Raw genomic sequence first — 23,340 nt, forward strand, 5'->3', positions numbered from 1 at the left:
CACACTCTTTACTGTATCTGCCTAATCTAGGCTTTTAAAATAGCCAAGTCACAGCTGCATTCACACGTACTAGAAAGCCGACATTTGTAGAAGCACGGCTTTCTGCACAAAATGGTACTTAATGAAACTGTGCCCCAAGTGGGGGGCAAAATGGAATTCTGACCTGCAGGCAAAGGCACCTGAATGCTGCTGTAGGACATGGGCCTCCAGGCTCAGAAAGGCTGCCCCAGTCTCATCTGCCATGTCACAGCAACAGCCAACCTGTCTGCAAAGACCATGGCAAACACCTCATAATCTGCAATAAGCCAGAGGCTATTTAAGGAGAAAGGTCTATCAGGCATGATCTTTGACTAGTTGGTACAAAATTTCAAATCTTTAGAATTCTTATTTGAAGTGGGGGAAAATGGTTTCATTACCATTTGGGTTTTGGGGTTTTTCTTCCAAGCATCCAGTTGTCTAATCAAACACCAGTGCCAAGTTTGGAATTCCATTTTCCCTCAAATTCAGTTTTTAGATTTTTTTTTCCCTTTATTTCTGACTAAAGAAATATCTACCAATGGCAATTAAAAGTGATAATGCAGCAGAGAAAATGTATCACAATTAGCAATAAAACTGTATGAATTATTCTATCCACCAGATGGCATATGCCTCACATTTTACTTCAAATACAGTAAAACTTCAATGGCAGGTTCAACAATCAGATTTTTCCTGTTTCTTTCTCTTCTAATGTACAAATTTCAATAATATTTTAGTATTTACATAGTTTCAAAAAATGAAAATATATGAGCTGTAACCATGGTATGGAAAAATGAACTAATTTCCACACTTAAATACACACAGCCCATCTACAAGCTGTTTTGAAACCTTAGCCTTTGCTCTCCTAGCAAAGAGACGCTAATACAGTTCTACTAGGAAAGTTATACCTGTAAAACTATCCTTGCAGAGATCTGGGTCAGCATAAATATAGTATAAGGATTCTTCTCTAGTGAAGTCTTATTGTCAAAAGGACTGCAGAAAGACAAAGACATTATCATCAAGGGTATCATATCACATACTCAGTTATGCGTGATTATATATGCATGTGCATGTATATATGCATCCAAAACAGGTCTAAGTGGAAATCAGTGATGACAGTGATGCAGCAGCCCTGTCAACACTTTCAAGGAGTGTTTCAGTGGAACTTAAGCCCAAATTTTTTAACTGGAGTCCTAAAAATCAAACCTGTAAATCTCTAAGACTTCTAACTGTTGCTGGTCTGATTATGAGGAACACAGGGCATTCAGCATGTTGAAAATCATGATAGTAGGTAAATCATCCAGTAGACTAATTAAGAAATTTATGTGTCTAATTTAAACACACAATTGTGGCTGCATTTTCTCTGAGTAGTACCAAAGTGTGAATTCTAACTTCAGAAACGTATAATGAGAATTATTGTATAAACAAAGCCTTCTCAGATCATCTCCTTCCTGTTCTGGAGGATCAACTGACAAAGAATAGTTTGAACCCTCATACTTTCATTGGCTGATCTCAGTCAGACCAATTGCATCTGTCCATGGTATTAGGCTAAGTTAAAAGCACTATGTTGAACAACATGACAACAGTTGGCTGACAGGAGCAACTTGCAACAATTAGCAAAATGCAAATAGCCTTTGAACCAGGGATGTACGAAGTCTAATGGTCCTAGAGCCATTTGATCCAAGCAAATCCTATAATCAAACTTGATTCAGGCAGGACACATAAAATATAATTTCTTGTATGCCCTTCATTCTTACCTAGGTCATATGTTAATAAATGCAGAGGATTAACTGCTGGACCACATGTTAATGGACATACTAATAAGATCCTCTAACTACAGAAGATCATCTAGAAGAGAAAACAAAGTATAGTACTTTAGTAAGTTACTTCTCTCTTGGGCTAGAGAAAAGCTGTTACCAGTGACTTGCCTATAGTGCTTGCTTGCATAAAGAAGTTAAAAATTAGAAAAGTACAAAAATTAGAACTGCAGAATGCTCAGTGGCAAAAACATCTTTTAAAAACAGTGCGGTTTCAAACTTCCAGTTAATATCCTGTCAATGCTTAATCAATTTTATGAACGTTTCTTACTTAAAAAAAAAAAAGAGGCAAATATTGAGAAGAAAAAATAATATGGTTTTCCTTGTTACAAAATAACATTACAGAATAATCTAGTCTATAAAAACATTCCCCAAACACTTTGTTATCCTACAATGGTAATCTTGACAAGTCATTAAGAAGTTTTTTCCCAGTCTTAATGGATCTTGAAGGCTTTAATATCTTAACATCTTGGCCTAACTACATGGCAAGGTTTTTTAAAAAAATATCTGTAAACTTTGAAACTTGTTTTACAATTCTGCAGACATGCTGTGTTATCCAGCCCCTGCACACCTAGCAGCTGCTCCAGTCCCTGGTAGAGCTGTGTGATTCCTTCCCAAGCACCTGGAACTGACACAGGCACCAATAGAAGCTCTATGATGTGATTCAGGACAAGCCTAAGAGATAAGGGAATGTCAAGAGGATGAACAGCGTTTTCTTTATCCCATTTAAATGTGAACATTAAACGGCAGATGTGGAGGGTGTGCAAGGAAGGCCCTGCAGTAACTCCTCAGCTCAGCAAGGTTTCAGTAAACCATAGTTTTAGTGGCTAAAAATTTGGACCCTGGGCTTCAATGCCCTCAGGCCACTCACAGTGTTGAAAGAAGTTATAATGCCTGACAAAAAGATCACAGCTATGGCAGCAGCAGTTTAAGATCTGAAATTGAAAAGTACCCACATCGAAGATAATAGGGCAGAGAACATATGGACAGGCCTGGGGTAGAGGCATAAGTTAAACTACAGAATGATGATGATATGCTTAGGGGGCTTCTAATTTTAATTTCATTTTTAAAATTTCATTAGATGTCAACTTTTCTTCTGTTCTCCCAACAGGAAAATAACTTACGGTCTAGATTGTCTTTATGGGGCCTGACATTGTATTTATCAACACAATACAAAGCAAATAATCTCATCTCAGCCAAAACCTGGAAAATTTGGTCCAACAAAGTCATGGTCTCAGTCATGGGTTTCCAAGCTGCGGTGCACATACTATTAATGACACACAAACGTCAGTTAAGAACCAAAAATCTCTTCTTGTATGTGCACAAGTACTGTGGCTACTGTGGCAATGGTAATATATGATCAAGGTAAAGTAGAAAGCTCTGCTCCTTGTCTTTGGGAGAAAGGTGGAAGTCTGCAAGTCTCTGGAATGCACAGAGAGTCAAAGTAGCAGCAGTAGTGTTAAATTTTCTGATATGCCTCTTCTTAGTCTTCTAAGAAACTTTGTTATTCTAAGCTTTCCAAAATTAAGTTTCATTCTATTTCATTATTTAATTTCATTTGTTGACCAGGTAAGAATTTGAACCCAATTTTTATCAAACTTGAGACTCAGTAACTCTTCCTGCAGATCTGTTTTGTTTAAACTAACATCCATTTTATAAAAGCATGTTATTTTTATCAAATACTTTCCATAGCAGAAATATTGTTAAGGAAAAAAAACCCTATAAAATATCATCTAATTAAAACCCCAAGAAGGTAGTAAAATTGCCCAACTACTGAGCCCTGCCACACTTGCTTGGCCTTGTCACATCAAGCCTTGCCAAAGTGTCTCAATTCACAATGATTTAGGAATCAAATGATGACTAGTAATCTCTCTCCAAATTCTATTAATTTTCATTACATTTCTACTTGAAAGTGCAAACTCTGTATGTAACTAGCATGATAGCACTAGCACTACTTTACATATGCCTTAGTTCCACAGAAAATCAGCAAATCTCTTAGTTCTGGTTAGGTTTGAAAACAAGATTCTGTCGGTTTTTGCTCTCAACATTTTTCAAGTCCCAAAACTCAAAGGATGCTTTGTCAACTATCTCTTTTATTTTCCTTCTAAGTTTTTCATAGAACACTGGCTCCTTTTCATTAGTTCCTTCAGTTAACTACCTTTCATATCCCATTAGCAAATTCGCCCACTACTGTTAAATCAATTTCCATGTCTTTTACTTAATGAAAAAAAAGAGGTTTTAAAGTTTTTGTTCTCTCAGATCCACTGAGTCACAACCACAGGGGTATGTCCTGTGAATCTGCTTTCATCTTGGCTGTTGTTTTCCTTGTGTTTTTTTGCAGACTGGAGAAATTTAAATTCAGCAAGGATCAGAGGAATCTGGTCATTAATGCCTAATATAAATACTAATTAGCAAATACTTTTTTCCTGATGAGTACAGTAGAAAAAAAACCCTTACAAATGTAATATGCTCTATGATAGTTTGATTTAACTTTGGCCAAAAATACCATCTCTTTTGAAAAACAAATTGCAGTCTAGAAGTGTAATAGTACAACCATTTGCATATCAACCACCCAACGTAAAGTTTGAATGCTGTTTACTAATCTTCACATGAAAAAAAAAAATCCCCTAAAAGAACATGGAAAGAAAGAGGACAAAAGAAAAGTTTAAACTGAAATATAATAGCTAAAAATGGGACAGCCACCACATGGGAATTTATATGAGCTCCACAAAGCTGGACTTAAGGCTGATATAAGTAGGAATGCCCACTAAGACCACGCAGTTGCATGAAGAAGGAATTTCAGCTTTAAGTGTGAGACTCAGCTGAACATAGATTGTGAATATTGCCAAAAAAACCCCTATCTAATAGTAGAGAACTAAAGGGAAATAAAATGGGAAGTTTTTTGTCTCTATAAAAGATTGAAGAATAAAGGAGACTCCATAAAGACCACCAGTGTAGGGCATAGTAAGCATGTTGACTGTAAATTCAAGAATGGCACTAGGAGACGAGATAAGACAGCTACTTGATCGGCTTGAAGTACAAACAGCAAAGCTAGTTAGGAGGAGTTAGAAATAACTAGAATTTTCAAGGGAGAGAGGAAAATGTTTCCCCCTTCCCATCACTGAATTTAATGAGAATTCCCATGGAGACTTCCAAGATCAGGAAACCTTGAAAGAGAGAGCAGATCTTGGAGTCATCCACCAAAAGGAACTTGGGGAGGAGGAGCCTGGAAAAGCTCTAAAGCAACGAAGAGAGTGCAAGATGCAGGGGTGAATCTTTCTCAAATGGCAATAGCTGGACGATATCCTGAGGTAAATGCTATTAAGGCTGGCATGTGTAGAAGACTGCAGAGCCCTTAAAATGGCATGGGATAAGGCCTATAAATGGGTAAATATAAAAAATAGTTCAGACACCCTGTCCAGGGGAGCAAATGCATACTCTGAGGTTCTGGAGCTGGGACTTTCACTACAGACCCAGCTCTTCCTCTGCTACTCACTGATAAGAAACCCAGTGACCTAACAGGTAAGGAATTATTTAAAGCTCACAATCCAGGGGATTGGCCATGGGAGTAGAAATGCAACCAACGGTCTCTGTGTGTTTTTCTATCATGCCAGAGGGGTGCAGATTAAATAAAATCTGACCACTCAGGTCTCAGAGAGGACTAAAACAGCACAAGGGACAGGTGTGGCTGGATGCCACAGAACAGCCTGGTACACTAAAACAAAAAGAAGAGCCAATGGGTGATTCTTCCACAATCCTACACAGTAATGACCTCAAATCTGAATATAGGGGACAATATTTTCTTTACTATCTATATAAACACCTCTTTGGTTTAGTAACTAAATCATTTAAAGGTCCTGAAGAAAGATGTCTGAAGCAAGGACAAAACACAGCTGCTGTCTATGTGGATATGGAGTAAGTTCACCATGAACAAAACAGAAACAAAGTGTACTGCACGAGCCAGTCCTAATAGACGGTAATACCAGCTATTCCCTGTCTTCCCCGATACACCTGCCCTGCTTTATTCTGAAAATACACATATACAAACTCAGTTCTAAAATTCCAAAGCAATTTGTATGATTACAAAAATGAACGTATCATCTATCCAAAGCAGTCCAAAACCTGGGGGGTGGCAGAACAGGACAAATATGATGTAATGGTCAGGTAATTATGTTGATCATTTATCAGATAAATCAGAATATTCTCATGCAAACATAAAAACTTGGAACTGCTTGAAAAATTCCAACACACACCCCCAAATTCCCCACACACAGCTTCATCCTGGTGTTTCCGATGCTGGATTACTTCTTCTATATGAAGTGAGTTCCTGGTGTGGCAAAAGCTCTGTAGTATATGAAACATCTACGTACAGCAAACAATACTTCATCTTTCAAATTTCAGCATAACTTCATACTTGTAATGGTGTCCAACATATTTGTTTTACTTTTCCATCATTTTATAAGGGTAATTTAATTCTGAAACGAACCATTGATGCATTTATCTCCTCAGCAGCTGAACCACTGGCAGGAAAAACAGGAAACAGCTGGTCAAAACTAAAGTGTGATGAGAAATTCATTCAAAACTAAAAAAAATATGACTCAAAAGTGATCATCATTTACAAAGGCTGGATTTGCAGTTTTTACAAACCAATGGCAAAGAAACACGGTGCAAGCTAAATTACATATGCAGTGATTCACAAATGCCTGCTAAAGATAAAAGAACTTTGTTGCTCAAAAGCAGTCAAATTACAATAAATGTCCATCCACAATCGGTTGGTTAAGGAAAACTGTAATGAAAAAGAAACAAAATCCCTCTATTTCTGGACTAACAGAAAATAAGAAAATTAATACACTGCTGTTAAATATGGTTCATGTTATACTTCGTGCTTATAGATAACCTCTATCTTTCCTACACCCTCAGCCCTGCTGAGTGACTTGGTGTGAATAGACCAAAGCCTCCTTTATGCTGATGGCAAATCACTACATCTCAATGAAATGTTCACACGGGAAAAGTTTTGCACTCTTGTAGTTCTTCCTGACTGTATTTTAAGTAAGGTAAGTTTAAAAAGGACACATAGGTAAGCCAGAATACGAGCTAATTTCCTAAAAGGGAAATATTCTAAATGCTCATGAAATAACACTTTTTTCCCTTGAAAATATATACATTGACATACGCAAGCCACCAGTGCAATCCCAAGATTGCAAACAACAGACAGGAAGTCCAATGTTACAGCTCCCATGACAACAATAATGTGCTTATATAAAGTAAAAAATCTCACATATGCACAGGGTCAGAACTAGAATGGCCTCAAGCATGCTGCAGGATGCTCTAAGTCTGCAAAGTTACTCAAGATAAATTCCTAATTTAAAACAGAAGATTGAGGACAGTTTGCTCTCGGGAGTCTTTTTCTTGATCCAACACAAAATCCCATTTAGAACAATTCTCCAGGCCTCGGATACATTCTTATGTTCTTGCTGAAAGACGAACCATTCAGAATTATCATTCAGACCTTTATTCCGCCTAACCATTGGGGATGGGTTATATACATTTTTATTAAAGACTTGATTTTTACTTTGCTCTTATGCTCATAACTCTAAAATTCCCTAATATTAATATTTGGAACTGGTGGGTACATTTTGGTTCCCTCCCCCTCCCCCCACTGGAAACTTACAGGATATGTCTCTCCTGCAGACTACAGTGCAGCACACAGCTACTGAGCTTGCTGAGATAAAAGGAAATCTAGCCACAGCATATGGAGAGTGTTTGGGAGAAGTTTATCTTCTCCAAACTCTGAGTGAGCTCACTAACAACTAACTGCCTCTAAGTCTAGAGAACAGATGAGATCATTACTTGTTTGTAAAACAGCTAGGACACAGATTCAAGTTCAGAAGCACAGCTTCCAAGCAGTGTGATAACATGAACAGTAAAAAACAGCATAAGCAACTGAGAGAAGTTTTATTTATTAAGTTAATGATCCCACCTGAGTTATATTACAATGCATTACACATATTTATATAGAGAATATTTTTAGTTTAAAACTATGGTTTTAAAATTGCTTAATCCAAGTTTGGCACATGTCTGTCTCTTAAAACATTTGACATAAAACTACGGTTCCCATGAAGCCAACAGCTCCATTCTGCACATCTTTTTTTTTCTCCCTCCAAGTAACATTATCCCAATAGGAGATTTTAAACAGATTACGGTATGACCAGGATTTCACCCATTCTCTAATATTTGAAGGGAATTCCTAAACATTCTAAGAACTAAGACTGCTGTAACATGAAACTAGTGCAGCTAATAATACATCTTTTGTTTTGCCCACAATTTACTAATGAAGGTTGGTATCTGTTGTGATTGCCTGAAAACAATTTTTACAGTGTCAGGAGACTAGCATGAAAATAACCAGTACATAACAATCACTTTTAATCACCTTAAAAGAAGCTCACATTATTTTACTGTGGATTCAAAGTCCAAATTGTAGCAACACTCAGTTGCATTACAGTTACTATAAAAGCTAAGAGGAAAAAGAAAAGCCCCCACTTTCATGAGAGTTCATTAGAGTATCCAGACTCCTGAAACAAGTGCAGATGCTGATTTCAAGACAAAAATAAACTTTTTCATTACTGTTGCATGCTTCTGTGCTATCACAGCAACCTTCTCTGTAGGTCTCCATCTTTGAGTATTTTCTATAATAAAAGCAGGTCTTCAATCTCTCAGTTCAAAAATTAATGTATCTGGTTACAGTTGAAAATATTAAACAAATTGTTACTTTCACACAATTGGCAGGGCAATAGAAGCACTGTCAGATACATGTGTTTTGCAGGTAAATAATAGTGTCTAACTATGTAATTGTCTAGTGAAATTATTAGGAGAACAAAAATTTTAAAAAGAAAAAAAGAAAAATAAAAAAGTGGCTACAAATACCAGGTCCTAATGTATTAGGACTGCCCCACTTCTGACATTCCTGATGAAGGCTGTGTGCTGTCACACTGCCCTGAGTCATTAGTTTAGACTGGTGTGGGAGCACTCTTGGAGCCCCCTGTCACTTGATAGTCCAGCTCATAAATACTTGGACAGTACTTAATGGCTGTATTACATTCAATTGTTATTCTGATTTTTAGGTCGTCACCAATTCGTATTTTCAAGAAAATTTCATGACCAGAGGGCTCATAACCGTACATTATCCAATCACTTTTGACACACAGAGGAACCAAATAGCCTCATATCTCATGGAGGACGCCTTAAGATATTGTGGCAAGTAAAATTTTCCAGTAGAGATTTTTCCTCTAAACTGTGTTTTAAATTTCACACTGGTAAGGTATATGCCTACCAATTACTGTCAACCCAACCCAATTTTAGAAAAATTTCTTTTTAAAAGATTCTGAAAGATTGTAGAAAAGCAAGACAAATTCAAATGTATATGAAATCTCACAAATTCAGATTTTAGTTATTCACTCACCAACAGAGTGATCTTTATATGGCACAGATTTATTAACTTACACCAGAGTAAACAACCCAACTTTTCAACAGTTCATACAGGTAATGGAGATAACTTAGTTTCAACTGAGAAAGAATTTAGAAAAGTGTCCAACTCTAACACTCTAAAATGAACCCTTTAATGTGCTGCAGGGAGATTTTCTAAACCAGACCTTCATGCTTCTTTACAGTTAATGAACAGTCACTAGAAGGAAAGTCAGAAAATGTGGAAAAACTGAAGGCATAATATAATACTCTTGCCAAGACTCCCACACTATTGGCTCTAAATACCTAAGTGTGCTCACAGCTAAAACTTATTGTTCATAATTTGGCCCAATGTTGTTAAAGGTATAAGGCAACTAAAAAATAATACAAAGTATTAAGCAATTTAGCTCAAACTCTGTGGCACATTATGGTAGTAAAATGACTTCTTTTACAGACAGAGGGTAAATTTTCTATTTTTAAAGCTAGCCTTTAAAACTGGAGTAACTCAACCCAAAGCAAATATAAGTATAGAGCCTCATTTTTAAAAGTTCAATTTATTTTTACAGCACTTACTGAAGGGAAAACATAATTTCATGCCTGTTTGGCTTCTCTCCTGCTTCCCTGATTTTTTTCCAAATAGTCAATTCTGCTCATTAACTTTTTTCTTCAAACAAAGAGACAAGAAACACAAGGTCCAGGTAGAATAAATACCAGCTTGTCCTTACCTAGCAACTACTTTAACATAAGTAAACAAACCTTTATGTCTAAAAGCACAATGGCATTTTAACAGGCAAAATACTCATGCACAGTCAGATAAAAAAATTACTGTTAGAGTGGAGGAACACTCCAACCACTTGCAGATTATTTGCTTTATGTCATTATTTCCTGTAAATTCCTTTCAGCATGCTGGACTAGAAATTTTATTTCAAAATGGAAAGCTGAAAAATCTCAAATCTGCCTGTAGTCCACACCACAGAATCACAAAGTAGCCTTTTTTCTGTTAAATAGAAGTACAAGTACAGCATTAAGTTTAGCATAAAGAGCAGTGCTACATTTTAGGTATGCAGGCAAAACTGTGAGGGGAGAGAATAAAAATCCATTTAAAGAATTCCATCTTTTAAAATAAGTAGCAAGAAGTAACAAACAGTGGGAAAAGCACATAATTCTAACAGAAAGATGGTATGACAGCAAACCCAGACCTGAAATTCCTACAGAAACAATTAAAAACAACCCAGAAGTGAAAGCCAGCAATAATTTAATTTTTTTAGGCTGCTTTGTGGGTTGTGAATCTCTGAGTTTGGCAGAAAAACTTTACTAACAAGACTCTTATGTCCAGGTTTCATGTGGACACTCCATAAGCTTTGTGTCTACTAAATCAGACCAGTCATCTGAATGAAACAGCACATAAACAGAGACTCTTATGCTGCTTATCCCTTTTAGTACAGAGGGTAAATCAGATGCTTTCAAGCTTTTGTTTCACTTCTTAAGAATCAACATGGGCCTCTTCATGATATAAATTATGTTTTGAATGCACTGGAAAAGTGTATCTTCCAAGATACTACTAGATATAAAAGACTCTAGATATAAAACACTCTTCTTTCTGACAAAATATTGACAATTAAAGGTTACAATTAACTCAACACCTGAGAAAAATGACCAACAAAATGTTCTCCAAACACACTGCATTACTAACTCTTCCTTTGTTCATAGTCATGTGTTAGCATTTGCAGTAACGAGCTCCTGCATTCGGTTAGTGCAATTGTTGTTGAAATAACCTAAGCAGACATTATTTCCATGACTGATAGTGAAATATTCAATCTATCTATATTTTCAGGAATGCCAGAAAAGCATGCAGACTAGAATTGCTGATACAGCTCTGGAAGGGAGGAGGGCAGCAGAGGGAGGAAACTGAGCTCTCTATAGGTTCAAAATTAAAAACAGTATTTATATTAATTACAAAGTATTTATTTTAGTAAAGAATATAGTCAGAATTAATAATCAATTATAAACAACAAAAAAAATCAAATACTATCTATTAAACAGAAAAAAAATTGTGCCTAGCTCTATTTTTTAAAAAATATTATCCAAGATGACTATTTTAGATTCAACATTAATAAAACATGATATAAAAATGTTTTACCTCCAAATCTTTTTTCTCTCCTTAACTTTTTATTAACAGATACCACCAACTGACTACAGCTCAACTTTATGGAAATAAAGAAATCTTAACAAAGGGCTCCTTACATTAGCCATGCGTATCACAAATCCTTGCATTACATTCATTTTACACAGGAGTCATAAAAACACTATGGATACTACAAGGAAAAAAAAAAAAAACCTGATGCTAACAGATGCTGAACTACTATACCAAATCATTACATTAACTATGAAACACTCCCACAAGATAAATCTGTAATAGAATCACTATTCTACCTGGAAACAGAGTGGGGCAGTTAATGTTTTCTTTAATTGTTGCCTAATTAGTATTTGGCATTTCAGTAGTGCCTTAGCAACTATGATGAATATCAGGTATATTAGAGTGCCAACTTCTATCTGAGCAGAGTTCAGCAAGCCAGCAGAGTTCTTGCTTCTTAAAGCTCAAACTACTGGCACCAGGAATGTAATGACACAGCAAAGATAGTACTGACGCCTAGAAAATAAGCTTAACTAAAGAATTCAGCCATGTTATTGCAGCTGCCATCTGCAGATCTTGAGGTCACTTGAGAGAATCAGTGAAAGTCTAGCGAGCTGCCCAGATTTAATATCTTAGTCGATGGCCGACATGGTTACTTTTGTCACACTACCTTACCACCACAGCCAAACCACCACCATATCAGGAAAAAACAAAGTGTATTTCAGCCCTATGAACCTAACATCTCACAGATCTCAGAAACTCTGACTTTGGGAATTAGTCAGGTTGCTAACATGATGCAGCTGAGCTGAACCCAAGCAGTGGATACTGCCCAAGCAAAGCCAACACCAGCGCCTGCACTCTCAAGATCTGTTTCCATGGCAAATTCTTTGCACTTGTGACTTGTTTAATATGTACTGATGTGTGGGGCTTGCACTGTTCCAACATGGACAAGCAAATGTCTCCTGAACAGATACAACACCCATCTGACAAGGGTAAATGCTGCACTGTATTTAGCTACAAAAACTAAGTGCAAAACTAGAAAAAATATTCAACATAAAGATCTTCTCCCCTCATACAACACACACATTCAATCCAGAGGGGTCTAAATCTGTATACAAAATACCTATAGACCGTAATAATATGCTACATGAAGCAAAATATAACTTCATGTATTTTCTATATAGTGCAAATCCTTAGTCCCACCTCCCTATGTAGAGGAAGAAAAAAGAAAAAATCATTCAATAAGACGACAGTTCAGTGCCTTTCCTATATTAGTGCTAGAATTTTTATGTAAGGGATATGCACAAATGAGACCCACATTTTCCTACTTAGAACATAAAGGTCTCTATTGTTCCATGTTACACCAGTACTGCTATGAAAACTTAATTTCTTCAACTTTTTTTTCCTCTTGAAGAACAGAACTACTGTTCCCTTAGCTGTTCCAAACAGAATGCATGCTCAAAGGGTGAGATAAGGGGAAAGGAAGAACAAATTACCACATTCATTTACTACTTTTTCCTTCTTCCTTTGATTATTAGCATGAAAGATTCCTACAAATGCCCATAATTCATTAAATTATTTTAACCCAGTGCCTATGTTCAACAGGTCCATATATTTGTCACATCCATTAAGTTAATTTCTGTTTGTGTAAATCTAACTATAGTGCTAATAATATAAGCCATAAACACATAGAAATATTACTGCAGAAATAATATTTGACACTAAAATAACAGGAAAACAATGCTAAGAGAACTTGATGCACGTTATACATAAAGAGATTATATACAGAGGTTGATAAGAAGAAAAACAGTTTTGGTGTCCATTTGGATCAAGAAAGACTTAGAAACATGTGGTTTTAAGCTTTTTCTGACCATGAGGAAAACATTTTGTGTCTTGTAGTTCTGCAAAGTGCTTTACAGTGCCTGTTTATCTTCTGCTCACTTGTAGACAGAACTTTTTCTATTTAAAATTATTCAGTGAGTACTTACTACTTTTGTTTCTGCGTTCATATAAATAAACTACAAAAAAATCTTCAAACGGTGTATGTTCAGTAATATACAGCAGTGGTAGAAAGTGGTGAAACAGGCATGCATGATAAAAGCTAAGGAATTCATGTCAAATTGGAAATGTCCAGTGAAGAAACATGAACACATCCTTCAGCTACCGCAGCTACAAAACATTCTCCCATCTCTCCTCCAAAAAAGTTATAATGATACTGAAATGTACTGAGCATACACCACGTTAAATAAATCCACAGAATTATATTCACTCCTTCATGGGAGCATGACCATTCACCCTGCAGTGCATCTGCTGTCCCAGCAAGTTTGAACTTCCACTGACCAGTGTAGTGAATTTCACAATAATGAACAGTACCGCAAAGCTCTGCAACCTGGTAAAAAACCTGACATACACGTTTATAGAACTCTCCAATCAACTATTTAAATGGAAAAATACTAATTTCTAGAAGGACATGAGGATATTACAGGAGGGCACAATTATAATGAAGTCACAGAGTCCTCTCTTCCCTTATAACTGACAAAATTTTGAATTTGTTTGATCAATTTTACCATAGGACTCTGTGATCTTAAACGAACGTAAATGATAAGATGATTCTGTGATTCCATTTCATGAAGTTTTCCTCCATTTCAGTCCTACTGAAAGTTGTTGAAGACTCTGAGCACTAAGTGCGAGAAATTTCTTCGAGCAGAAGAGATTCCCATTTATTCAGGACCAATTTATAAGCATAGCTTATATGACAACACTCTCCTTTACCTTGATTATTTTCCCCTCCCTAGAGCTTATTCATACATTTTAACAAAAAAAACCCCACAGCTCCTTTTTTTGCTAAGCTCAGTAATCAGTGGTCAAAATCTTTTATAGATTATATTGACAACTATGTAATTTTTACCAGCACAGAAAATCTTTTACTACTTAAAATAATATATTAAGAATGTGGTGCTATGTAATTTCTATAATAATAATTTATGCATTCATGATTTCATTCTAAACTTAGAATTCCTTGCATAATGTAACTTAAGAGAACACAAATCAGGGCAATATCAGCACACTACTGTATATTATTCAAATATTACTCGTTTTCTTATTTGCAAGTGTAAAAGAAATAGAAATACCTGTAACTTGGGGAAATACTATGCTTTCTTTTCTTGAGTGACAAATTTTTCACTGTAATCTAATACTCTCACATATAATGTTATTACTGTATTTATGGAACAATTATATCATTAATATATCCATCAAATGTTTATACGCACATATATGCTATATATATTCAAATGTCTAGAGCTATAATATATATTTATACACCTATCATATATATGGAAAAATATGAATGTATATAATATACCTTTTCTATTTAAAATACAAATATCTATAAAATGCAAATATATTTTTAATCTGTATATAGGTGCGTTATATTCTTATATGTAAAGAATCTTTGTCAATAAATAAATTTATACATAAATCTAGGTATAAATATTTACCTACACACATTTTATACAGATACATATGTATATACATATATATGTATAGCTTTTATACACATATAGTTATAGGCATATCTACTACATGTATTTTAAACCAAAAGAATTTTAAAGGATGACAATAAATTTTTCTAAAAAGCAGTGTTCAGCATAAGGTTGTTCAATGTGGGTAAGTGAAATATCCCATTCATTGTTACTAAGTGTTTACTAGTTGAAGGCACTTTTTTAATGGAAAGGACATCAGGTTATCAAAACAAACAAGGAAACAAAAAAAAAACCCCAAAACCACTATGAAAAACGTACCTCACACCATAAAGACTTCTCAAGACAGGAATTAAATTTCCATTTTATTAGGGACTGAATCATGGTTAGCTGTTCTGTTGTAATCCTAGAAAGCTTCACACCACTGTTGTTCCTCCTTTGCTCAATATAATTCCAAGCAACGGTTCCTATGTGCCCTGAAGGTAAAGTCCTAAAAATTGCTCTCGTTCCAGTATAAACTGATTTTTTAACCTCTCTATCATTTTTACAGAAACGTCTTATTAATAGTGTAGAACGTTCCTTTTTGCTTCTAAAAAAATCCTCTTCCAACTCTTCTTCACAGTTATCATTACAGTCCTCAAAATGGCTCAGAAAGGGCTTTGAGGGCATTCTTCCAGTAAAGTTATTTCCACAGAAGTTGTGACCTGAGCATGCCACTTTAACCTTTCGTGGTGCTCTTTCCAGACATAAATACCTATCCCTTAGAGCATCTTCATACAACTGCTGCCCATTTTCATTCTCACAATTATTTGTCAACTCCATTATGCTGCAGGTGCAGGCTGGGGAACCAGTGCTGTTACCATCACCATCACTCATGGGCTGCAAGCAGTCATCCAGAATGAAGCTGTTGTGTAAACTGCACAAAGCCTTTGATATATTCCTTTCACTAGCACAATGTAAGTGAAAAAAGGCCACTTTATCGGGATCACTGTTGTCATTCTTATTTACTGCTGTCTGGCTTCTTAATGAAGGTCCATTCATTTTCAACTGAATTTCAGCAAGCATGGCTCTTTCCAGCGAAACAGGAATTCCAGTTTCCAGGCATGCCTCTTCCCCTGCTAAAGGATCACAAGATTGATACAACTGACTGCACGGGATATTGCTCTTGTAGTTTTTCTGCACAATGTTACAGTTAATGTTAAGAAATTCCACTGAATCAGAGATGGAGCTGTTCCTCTCCCAGAAGTTTTCATTACTCTTGTCATTAGTCAGTTGTTCTTTGGCCAGAGGGAATATTTTGGGCACTGAGCCCTGAAGACTTTCTTCTTCAAGTCTGTGTAAGTAAGACAGAGTGTGTGTGGTTTGCCTTCCTGAACTGGCAGTATGTCTTTTTATAGCGCTGGTGTCCAAAGCATTTTCAGTATTTTCATCTCCAGCTGACTGGGCAGGTATCACTTTACCCTGTACCACAGAGAGGAGAACAGATGCTGTCATCTCCTCAGAGGTCATCTTGACACAGTCTTTAGTTGCTGGATGTGTGCTGGGGATGGGGGGAGGACCTTCTCCACCAATCCTCACACCATGATTTCAGTGTAATAAAAGATTCAGTGCTAAAGAATCAGGGTACACATGGTAAAATGTATATTGACTGCTTGTTCTTTTTGAAGTGGCTTTTACAAAAAAATGTATTTTTTTACTGTTGGGCTGCTAGGCTTTCCCAACCTTGGATTACTGGCATGAAACACTAACATTTTAAAACCAGTTTCTTATTGTGATGTAGCCATTCAGCTGGACTCTCCACAATTAATTCTTCTGTCATATATAGCACACCCACTGTTGTCTCAAATTGTGGATGACTAAACACGTACTCCATGTCACAGATGCATCTCCCCACTGGGCATCCAAAAAGTTGGTTTTCTGTAAAGAAAAGACATATATAGATATATTGAACACCATCCATGGCACAAAATCCACCATCACAACTACAAACACAACAACGTGAGTTAATTGTACTGAGATCTAGAGAATTCCAAAATACACATTTAAATTTGTCTTAAAATTTCACAGAAGAATTTTGGAACATCACAGTCATATTTTACATATTTAAATAGCTTTCTTCACTTCACTATGGAAAGCCACATGACTGCAGAAAACTAATTATACTGAAGCTGTAACAATTAAATCAAACACATAAATAAAAAAGGGAAAAAAGAAAATGTATTTTCCATATTTTTTCTGACTCATAGCCAGGATAAATTAAAACATTTTCAAGAACACAGTAAATTTTAAACCCACACTGTGATTTTAAATAATTCTTTTCTTGTTCAGAAATACAATTGTTTTGGTGTTACATGGTTTCTGCTTTCATTAAACTGTATGCTGTTACCATGAAATCATGAAGAAAACAGTATTTTTGCCACAAGTTTACAACTGAAAAAGCACAAAGACAGATTAGAGCAAGACTGAAATACAAATAATCTTTTGACTCCTTTACTTGTATGCCTTAAGCTAAAAAGTTAACCTGCATTTCAACATTGTCATTAATTCTCAGCTTCTTTCCTGCAAGCAGCATGGTAGAAGTAAATCTTGGAATCAGAAAATATGAGGTTACAGACAGCTCAACAAAGGAAACAGAAGACTAAAAGAGACACACCTAGATAATTCATGAGATAAATCACGGTGAATTAAACAAGCGTGTACTTACACTTCAATTTATCATACTTAGCACTGAAAAACATAAACTGTATTATTAAAAATGTAGAAAATGTAGAGCTGTACTAAGGCCTACATTTACTAGAACAGTCTAAATTCAATAGAAACAAGCAAAAAAAAAAACCTTTAGAGCTTCAACAGCAAAAAGTAGCAGAAAACTGAGGCAAATTATGAAATCACTGGTTCAGCTACACATAATAGTTAAATCATCTGTAGTGGATAGAATTAGGAATGACGGTAGGGATAAAAAGCAGAAGAGCTCAATAATTAATTTGAGGTGTAAAATCTATTTTGATACTCTTCTCAAGTAACTATGATTAACAATTTTATTTTAATGCACTTTAGAGTGTCAGCTTTCATTTTTATTGATTACTAACCATCATCCAAAAGCAGTCTAGCACAAATCAAAAGGTAAATACACTCATTACTTCACAGGACATTTGACATGCTATTTTCTCACATAATTAAATTTGTAACTAAATGTATCATTTTGCCAGGGTGGATGGAGGATCACAAAAAAAAGGAAATACAAATTAAGAGAAGTTACATTTTGCTACAAATCAGTGGCTTAAAAGTTTGCTAGGCCACCAACAGCATTGTTTCTTCATGCAGTACAGCTACCACAAGTGCGTGGAAAAAAAAATACAATTTAATACTTCAGTCAAGATTTCAATTTTATTGGTTTAATGACAGGGAGGGTTGTAAAGGAAAGTGACAGAGAGAACAAAGAGCCACAAGTTTTACATTCTCCACCCATTACAAAATGCATGTGCATGCCAGATCAGCCGGAGCAGAGTCCAGGTGGTAAACTCAGATCCTGTACTAGACAGATTTAGCACCAGAAAGGAAAATAACAGCTCCAGTTCATAGAAAAGTTTTGTAGAAGGAGACAGCAGTAGTTCAATGGGCTGGCAAGCTTGGGTCTTTAAAAGAGTCATTCATGTTACCAACACAGCTCACAGAGCAGCCTAGGTAATACTGCAACAGCACAACTGTAGAGCACATGCAATGAAAAGGCAACACTCAAGCAATTTTTAAAGTCTACATTCCCTGGTAGTCCCTATACTTTTACACTGTACCCTGAAATGCATTCCACTTTCTTCAACTTCACCCATTTCACTTTAAAAAGAACAAAAAAAAACCCCACACCACCACCAACCCAACACATCCACAAAAAAAAAGGAAAGCACTTCATCAATTTTCTTATTCTACCATTTCCTATCCCTCTTCCCTGTCCTTCCTTTTCAAATCCACAGGTGACAGCTTACATAACTTTTTGCCACTGCACACTTGATGGATCCCATCTTATTTTTTTCTGGCAACCACTGGCCTTTCAGTTCACATCTACATATGATGATGCTGATCAAAGGAGAAAGATTTAGGAAGGAGAAGCAGCTGATTTTTTTCTTCATCTCTTTAGTTTCTTTCTTGCTATATCAAGTAACAATAATTCTTTGTAAAAGGTATAAAACATGTATATGTAGTAGTAGTTGTCTTCAGCATTGATTTTTCAAGGAATTCTGTGATCTATCAAAATGTCTTAATCTACTGATTTATCTTTCCTCTTTGGACCAGAACACAAATTTCCACACAACTGAAAGAAAATACAAGCCACTGATATATTCATAACTGTACTCTCTGTATTTAATAAAAATTAATGAATTGGATTGTCACTGCAAATATTATACCTCTTATTACATCTGTTGCAAAATGAAACTCTTACAAAATATCACTCTATTATGCAAAAAGACAATATTATGCAACTTTAACATCCCACAGTGATTTTAGGATAATGAAATTGACCATGTTCGTTAACTTACATTGGGTTTTTATGAAGAAATTTTAAAAAATAAATATAATCACATAACTGATTTGCTTCTCTAAGCAGGTTTTGCTAAAACCAGAAGTCCATTTATATCCCAGACTATCCACAAAGCTCATTCAGAGACTAGGACTGGTCTTTCAGTCCTCCTTCCTCCTACATAATTTTCCTATCTTTCTCTTACACCTAAGTGTTTCCACACATCCTCCCCAAACAGCTTCTCTCAGACCTTTTTCTTTTCTCTAGAAATTATCTCAAATCTCCCCCAACACTTGTTCTGCTGGTCACCTCTCCCCTCAGCTGCTGAGGCCACACACCTGCCCATTTCTCTCTACCAATATCATTCTTCTCTATCTGTGCCTGTTTGAAATCCAATTCAAGAATAATGTCTGCATAAGAAGCTCCCACTGCATGTCCAGCTGTTCCCATCCTCTTGTGACCACTGCAATGTGACTGCAATGCAAATGTGATCCATCTCAAGAATCTTTTACTCAAGTTACTTCACAGCTAAAACACTTTCCCAATCTAGTCCATAGTATGGCTGTACTAATGCGCCACAACAGCACAAGGGAGAAAATGAGCAGCACAGGCAAGGGAAGAAAATGCTTCCTAACGTGGTTTACACATTTCTGCAAATTGAAAACATAATTTGTTGTTTCAGCTATGTCAATCTAGCAGGTAGCTGCCACCAAAACTGGTAGACCTACCCCTCCCCTCACTCTTCTCTTTTTGTCCCCATTCCCACCATCTCACTCCTCTGGAGATCATGAGTCCACAGAGTTAAACTGATTCACCTGGCTGATAAGTCACAAAACTATTCTTTTCATCCAAACAAACTGACTCACATTGCAGTCACATGATCACTATATTCCATGAAAATAAAATATTAGGAATGCCTGGTAGAAGCTTCTCAGTAGAAGCTTCAGTTTAGACCATGTTTGCTAGGATGTCTAAATGCACCCTGAAATTTCTCTTAGTCTGGTATGTTTAGTGCATGAGTATGCAAAACCTCATGAGACAGCAAGTAAAAACCATGATGGTAGAGCCTCTGATCTACGGACAACTGCAAAAATATCTGAAGCTGTGGCTCTGCTGAACAGATGACATGGGTTTCATGTGTCCTAAGTTATACTCTTCTCAGTGTCTGCTTTCCACAGCGATCAACAGATTTCAGTTCAGTGTGCCCAGCAAATTCCTGAAACTGATGGAATTCATTACACATGCTGTGAAGTGCGTTAACACGGTGTTATAAATGCTATCAACTGTAAAACTCACAAGCTCAACCAATAAAACTGCATTTTGTATCGTACTGTAGATTTGCAGAATTATCACTCTCTGTAGCTTCCTTTACTTGCCTGTCTGCATATGGGTGGCCAAAGCCTAGATCTTCATATAAAATCCTCATACAAACATATACATGCACTTGCATATAAAAATGCTGAAATTATTCAAAAGAATATTCTTCCTGTTGTACATCCACACTGATTTAGACTTACAGTTAAATCTGAACATAAAAGCACATGAAGTCAACAGCAAAGCCTGCACTGTATTCAATACATGCTGGCATTTTCTAAAGCCGCTAGATTAGCTGATTAAATCCATTAATAACTACACTGGTTCATTTTACAAGGCTGAAGTTATGTCAGAAATGTAATGTGCTCCTTCTATCAGTAAAGGAAAGTAAAAATATAAGAAACTAGATCCAGCATTAGTGAATCATTGTGGATGCAGAGGTCAGCCAACAAAGACAAATGAGTAATTAAAATAAACAACAGCACATGCATTCACAGAATGTATTAAGTCTGAAAACATGTGACACAAAAGTAATTTGTCTACAATTTGTCTGCTTTTTTTTCATTTACACTGACTGCATACACTTTAGGACTCCAAGTACGAGCTTGTTCTAATTAGTATTAATAACAATCTATAACAACATTCAAAGATTTCTTATTCCCCAGATATCAGGAATTGAAGTCAGCAACAGTCTAGGTAAAACATCGAATATAATCAAAGACTACAAAACTGTATTAATTTACTATCAGTTTAACCTATAACTCATTACTCAAGGTAATTTACTTCTGAAGTCAGCAAGAATTCTGCTTCAGCAAAAACAAAACACAGTACGTTGAACTTAAGAGTATTATTTAGTCTTAGGAAAGGCATATGAAGGACCAGAACCATCACATGATGTGGTAAGTCAGAAAGCCTTTCAGTTCTAGGCTGTCAAAGGAAAAGATGATCATGTAAATATTGGGAACAAGTGGCAACTGCATGAGGGGCAAGTAAAGGATGGGTATCAAGGTGAAGATGGGGATTGTTTAGAGAAGTTGCATGCTGTCAATGATGCCAAATGCAATTCTGTATGTACAATGCTGTGGGAGCCGCACACGAAACTCAGTGACTCCCTGGTAGGGCCAGGATTATGAGTGCAGAGAATAAGGCGGACCGACAAACAGATACAGGACATTACTAAACACACACTGTGGTTTCCATGGGCTAACTGCTATTGGACTGGGACAGACGGTAATTCAAAACAGCTGAAGGGCAAATGCAAGCAACCTGACAATCCTCCCCTCTACCCTGGCCACACTCAGACATTTATAACTATTTCTTCAACTTTCATCCTACATGCTATGTATACAAGGTAACTATCCTAAGCAAAAGACATTTCAGCACACAAATCGCCTCCCAACAACCAAATAATTTTATTAATATTTCAAATTCTTAAGTATTTACATATTATCTAAGGCATAAGCAATCAGTTAGTGAGAGATTCTTGGGAAACAGCAAACTACAGAAATAATTTGGCATGGTAAGTGGATACAAAACAATTGATCATCTTCGCCACATCACCTCAACAACATGCTTGACAACTACAACCCCAGTTCAAGCTCTTAAGGAGAAAACTAATTCATTAGGAAAATTGTTTGTATATTAGAACTATCACTTTACAATTAAAAAAGAATAATGAGCTTTATTTTTTAGTAGATAAGCTATAGTTTGTTCCAGAGCAATTCCATGAACAGAATAAGAAACCACATTTATTAAGTCCTCTTTAATTTATGCTGTATTATGCACACTATTAGTTTTTCATTACAGTGTTTTATGTCAGAAACAAGCAGGAGATACTAGAACAAGAACAGGGCACCAATATGTCATCACCACTTTCTAAACCTCACTTCTCCCTAGGGAACCACGGGCAAACAGTAAGGAGGAAATAGCTAGACTCTTAAGAATCACTTGTGATGTGCACAAATCCTATTTGAACAGTTGGAAACAAGTTATAACAACATTTGATTTGGCATAGAGCATCATGCAAAACCTCAGATTTACCACCAGCATCTGTCTTTCAACAACAAAAAAATCTCAAAGAACTACAGTATTTATATATCCTGTCAAGTTAGAGCCTTTTTTCTAATTTCTAGAATACTTATCTAAACATGATTGTGTATTAGATGTCTCAAACTATGCAAATGTCTGCCAGATGGTGAACCCTCTCAATTGCCTGATCATTCATCACTGCATCAGGGAGAATGTGAAGCTTCTGCCAGATACCAGCTCCACTCATTATCTCTTTACAGAAATTCCTTTTCTGCACAAGTTGATGCACTGAGAGAAGCCAAAACTGCATTAATGTTATTTTCAGGATCAGTTCTGTATTTCTTTCTAGATGATCGGCAGTAAGCTGTTTAAATAAACTTTCTGTTTAGCGGTTAGTTGAATTTCATGCTAAGTGACCTTATCTGAAAGCTGTAATTCCATCATCGACACTTGGATGAACAAGTCCTTCTACCTGAGATGCACAACAACTCTAGCTGTTAAAGGCAGTATAATTCCTCTCCATCTTTGAACAAGTACTTCTGGAATAACTTTTAATTTTTTGAGGAACGTGAAAAC

At 36.1% G+C, this 23,340-nt stretch overlaps 1 protein-coding gene across 3 annotated transcripts in view; it reads right to left on the bottom strand.

The window, feature by feature from the left end:
• The window catches only part of PLCE1 (phospholipase C epsilon 1), a 141,616-nt gene that overhangs the window by 100,240 nt on the left and 18,036 nt on the right, over nucleotides 1-23,340 (bottom strand). The window contains exon 2 of one of the 3 annotated variants that reach the window (XM_042018973.1): nucleotides 15,231-16,826. In XM_042018973.1, the coding sequence (XP_041874907.1) occupies nucleotides 15,231-16,418 (1,188 nt within the window). In that variant the 5' untranslated portion in view covers nucleotides 16,419-16,826. Of the gene's footprint in view, nucleotides 1-15,230; nucleotides 16,827-23,340 lie in introns of those variants that run through there. The other 2 variants (XM_042018975.1, XM_042018972.1) reach the window with 2 other exon arrangements.

The sequence above is a fragment of the Corvus kubaryi genome, unplaced genomic scaffold (assembly GCF_017639235.1).
Source record: "Corvus kubaryi isolate FWS band 111438036 unplaced genomic scaffold, C.kubaryi_AGA036_p1.0 138, whole genome shotgun sequence".
Taxonomy (NCBI): Eukaryota; Metazoa; Chordata; class Aves; order Passeriformes; family Corvidae; genus Corvus; species Corvus kubaryi.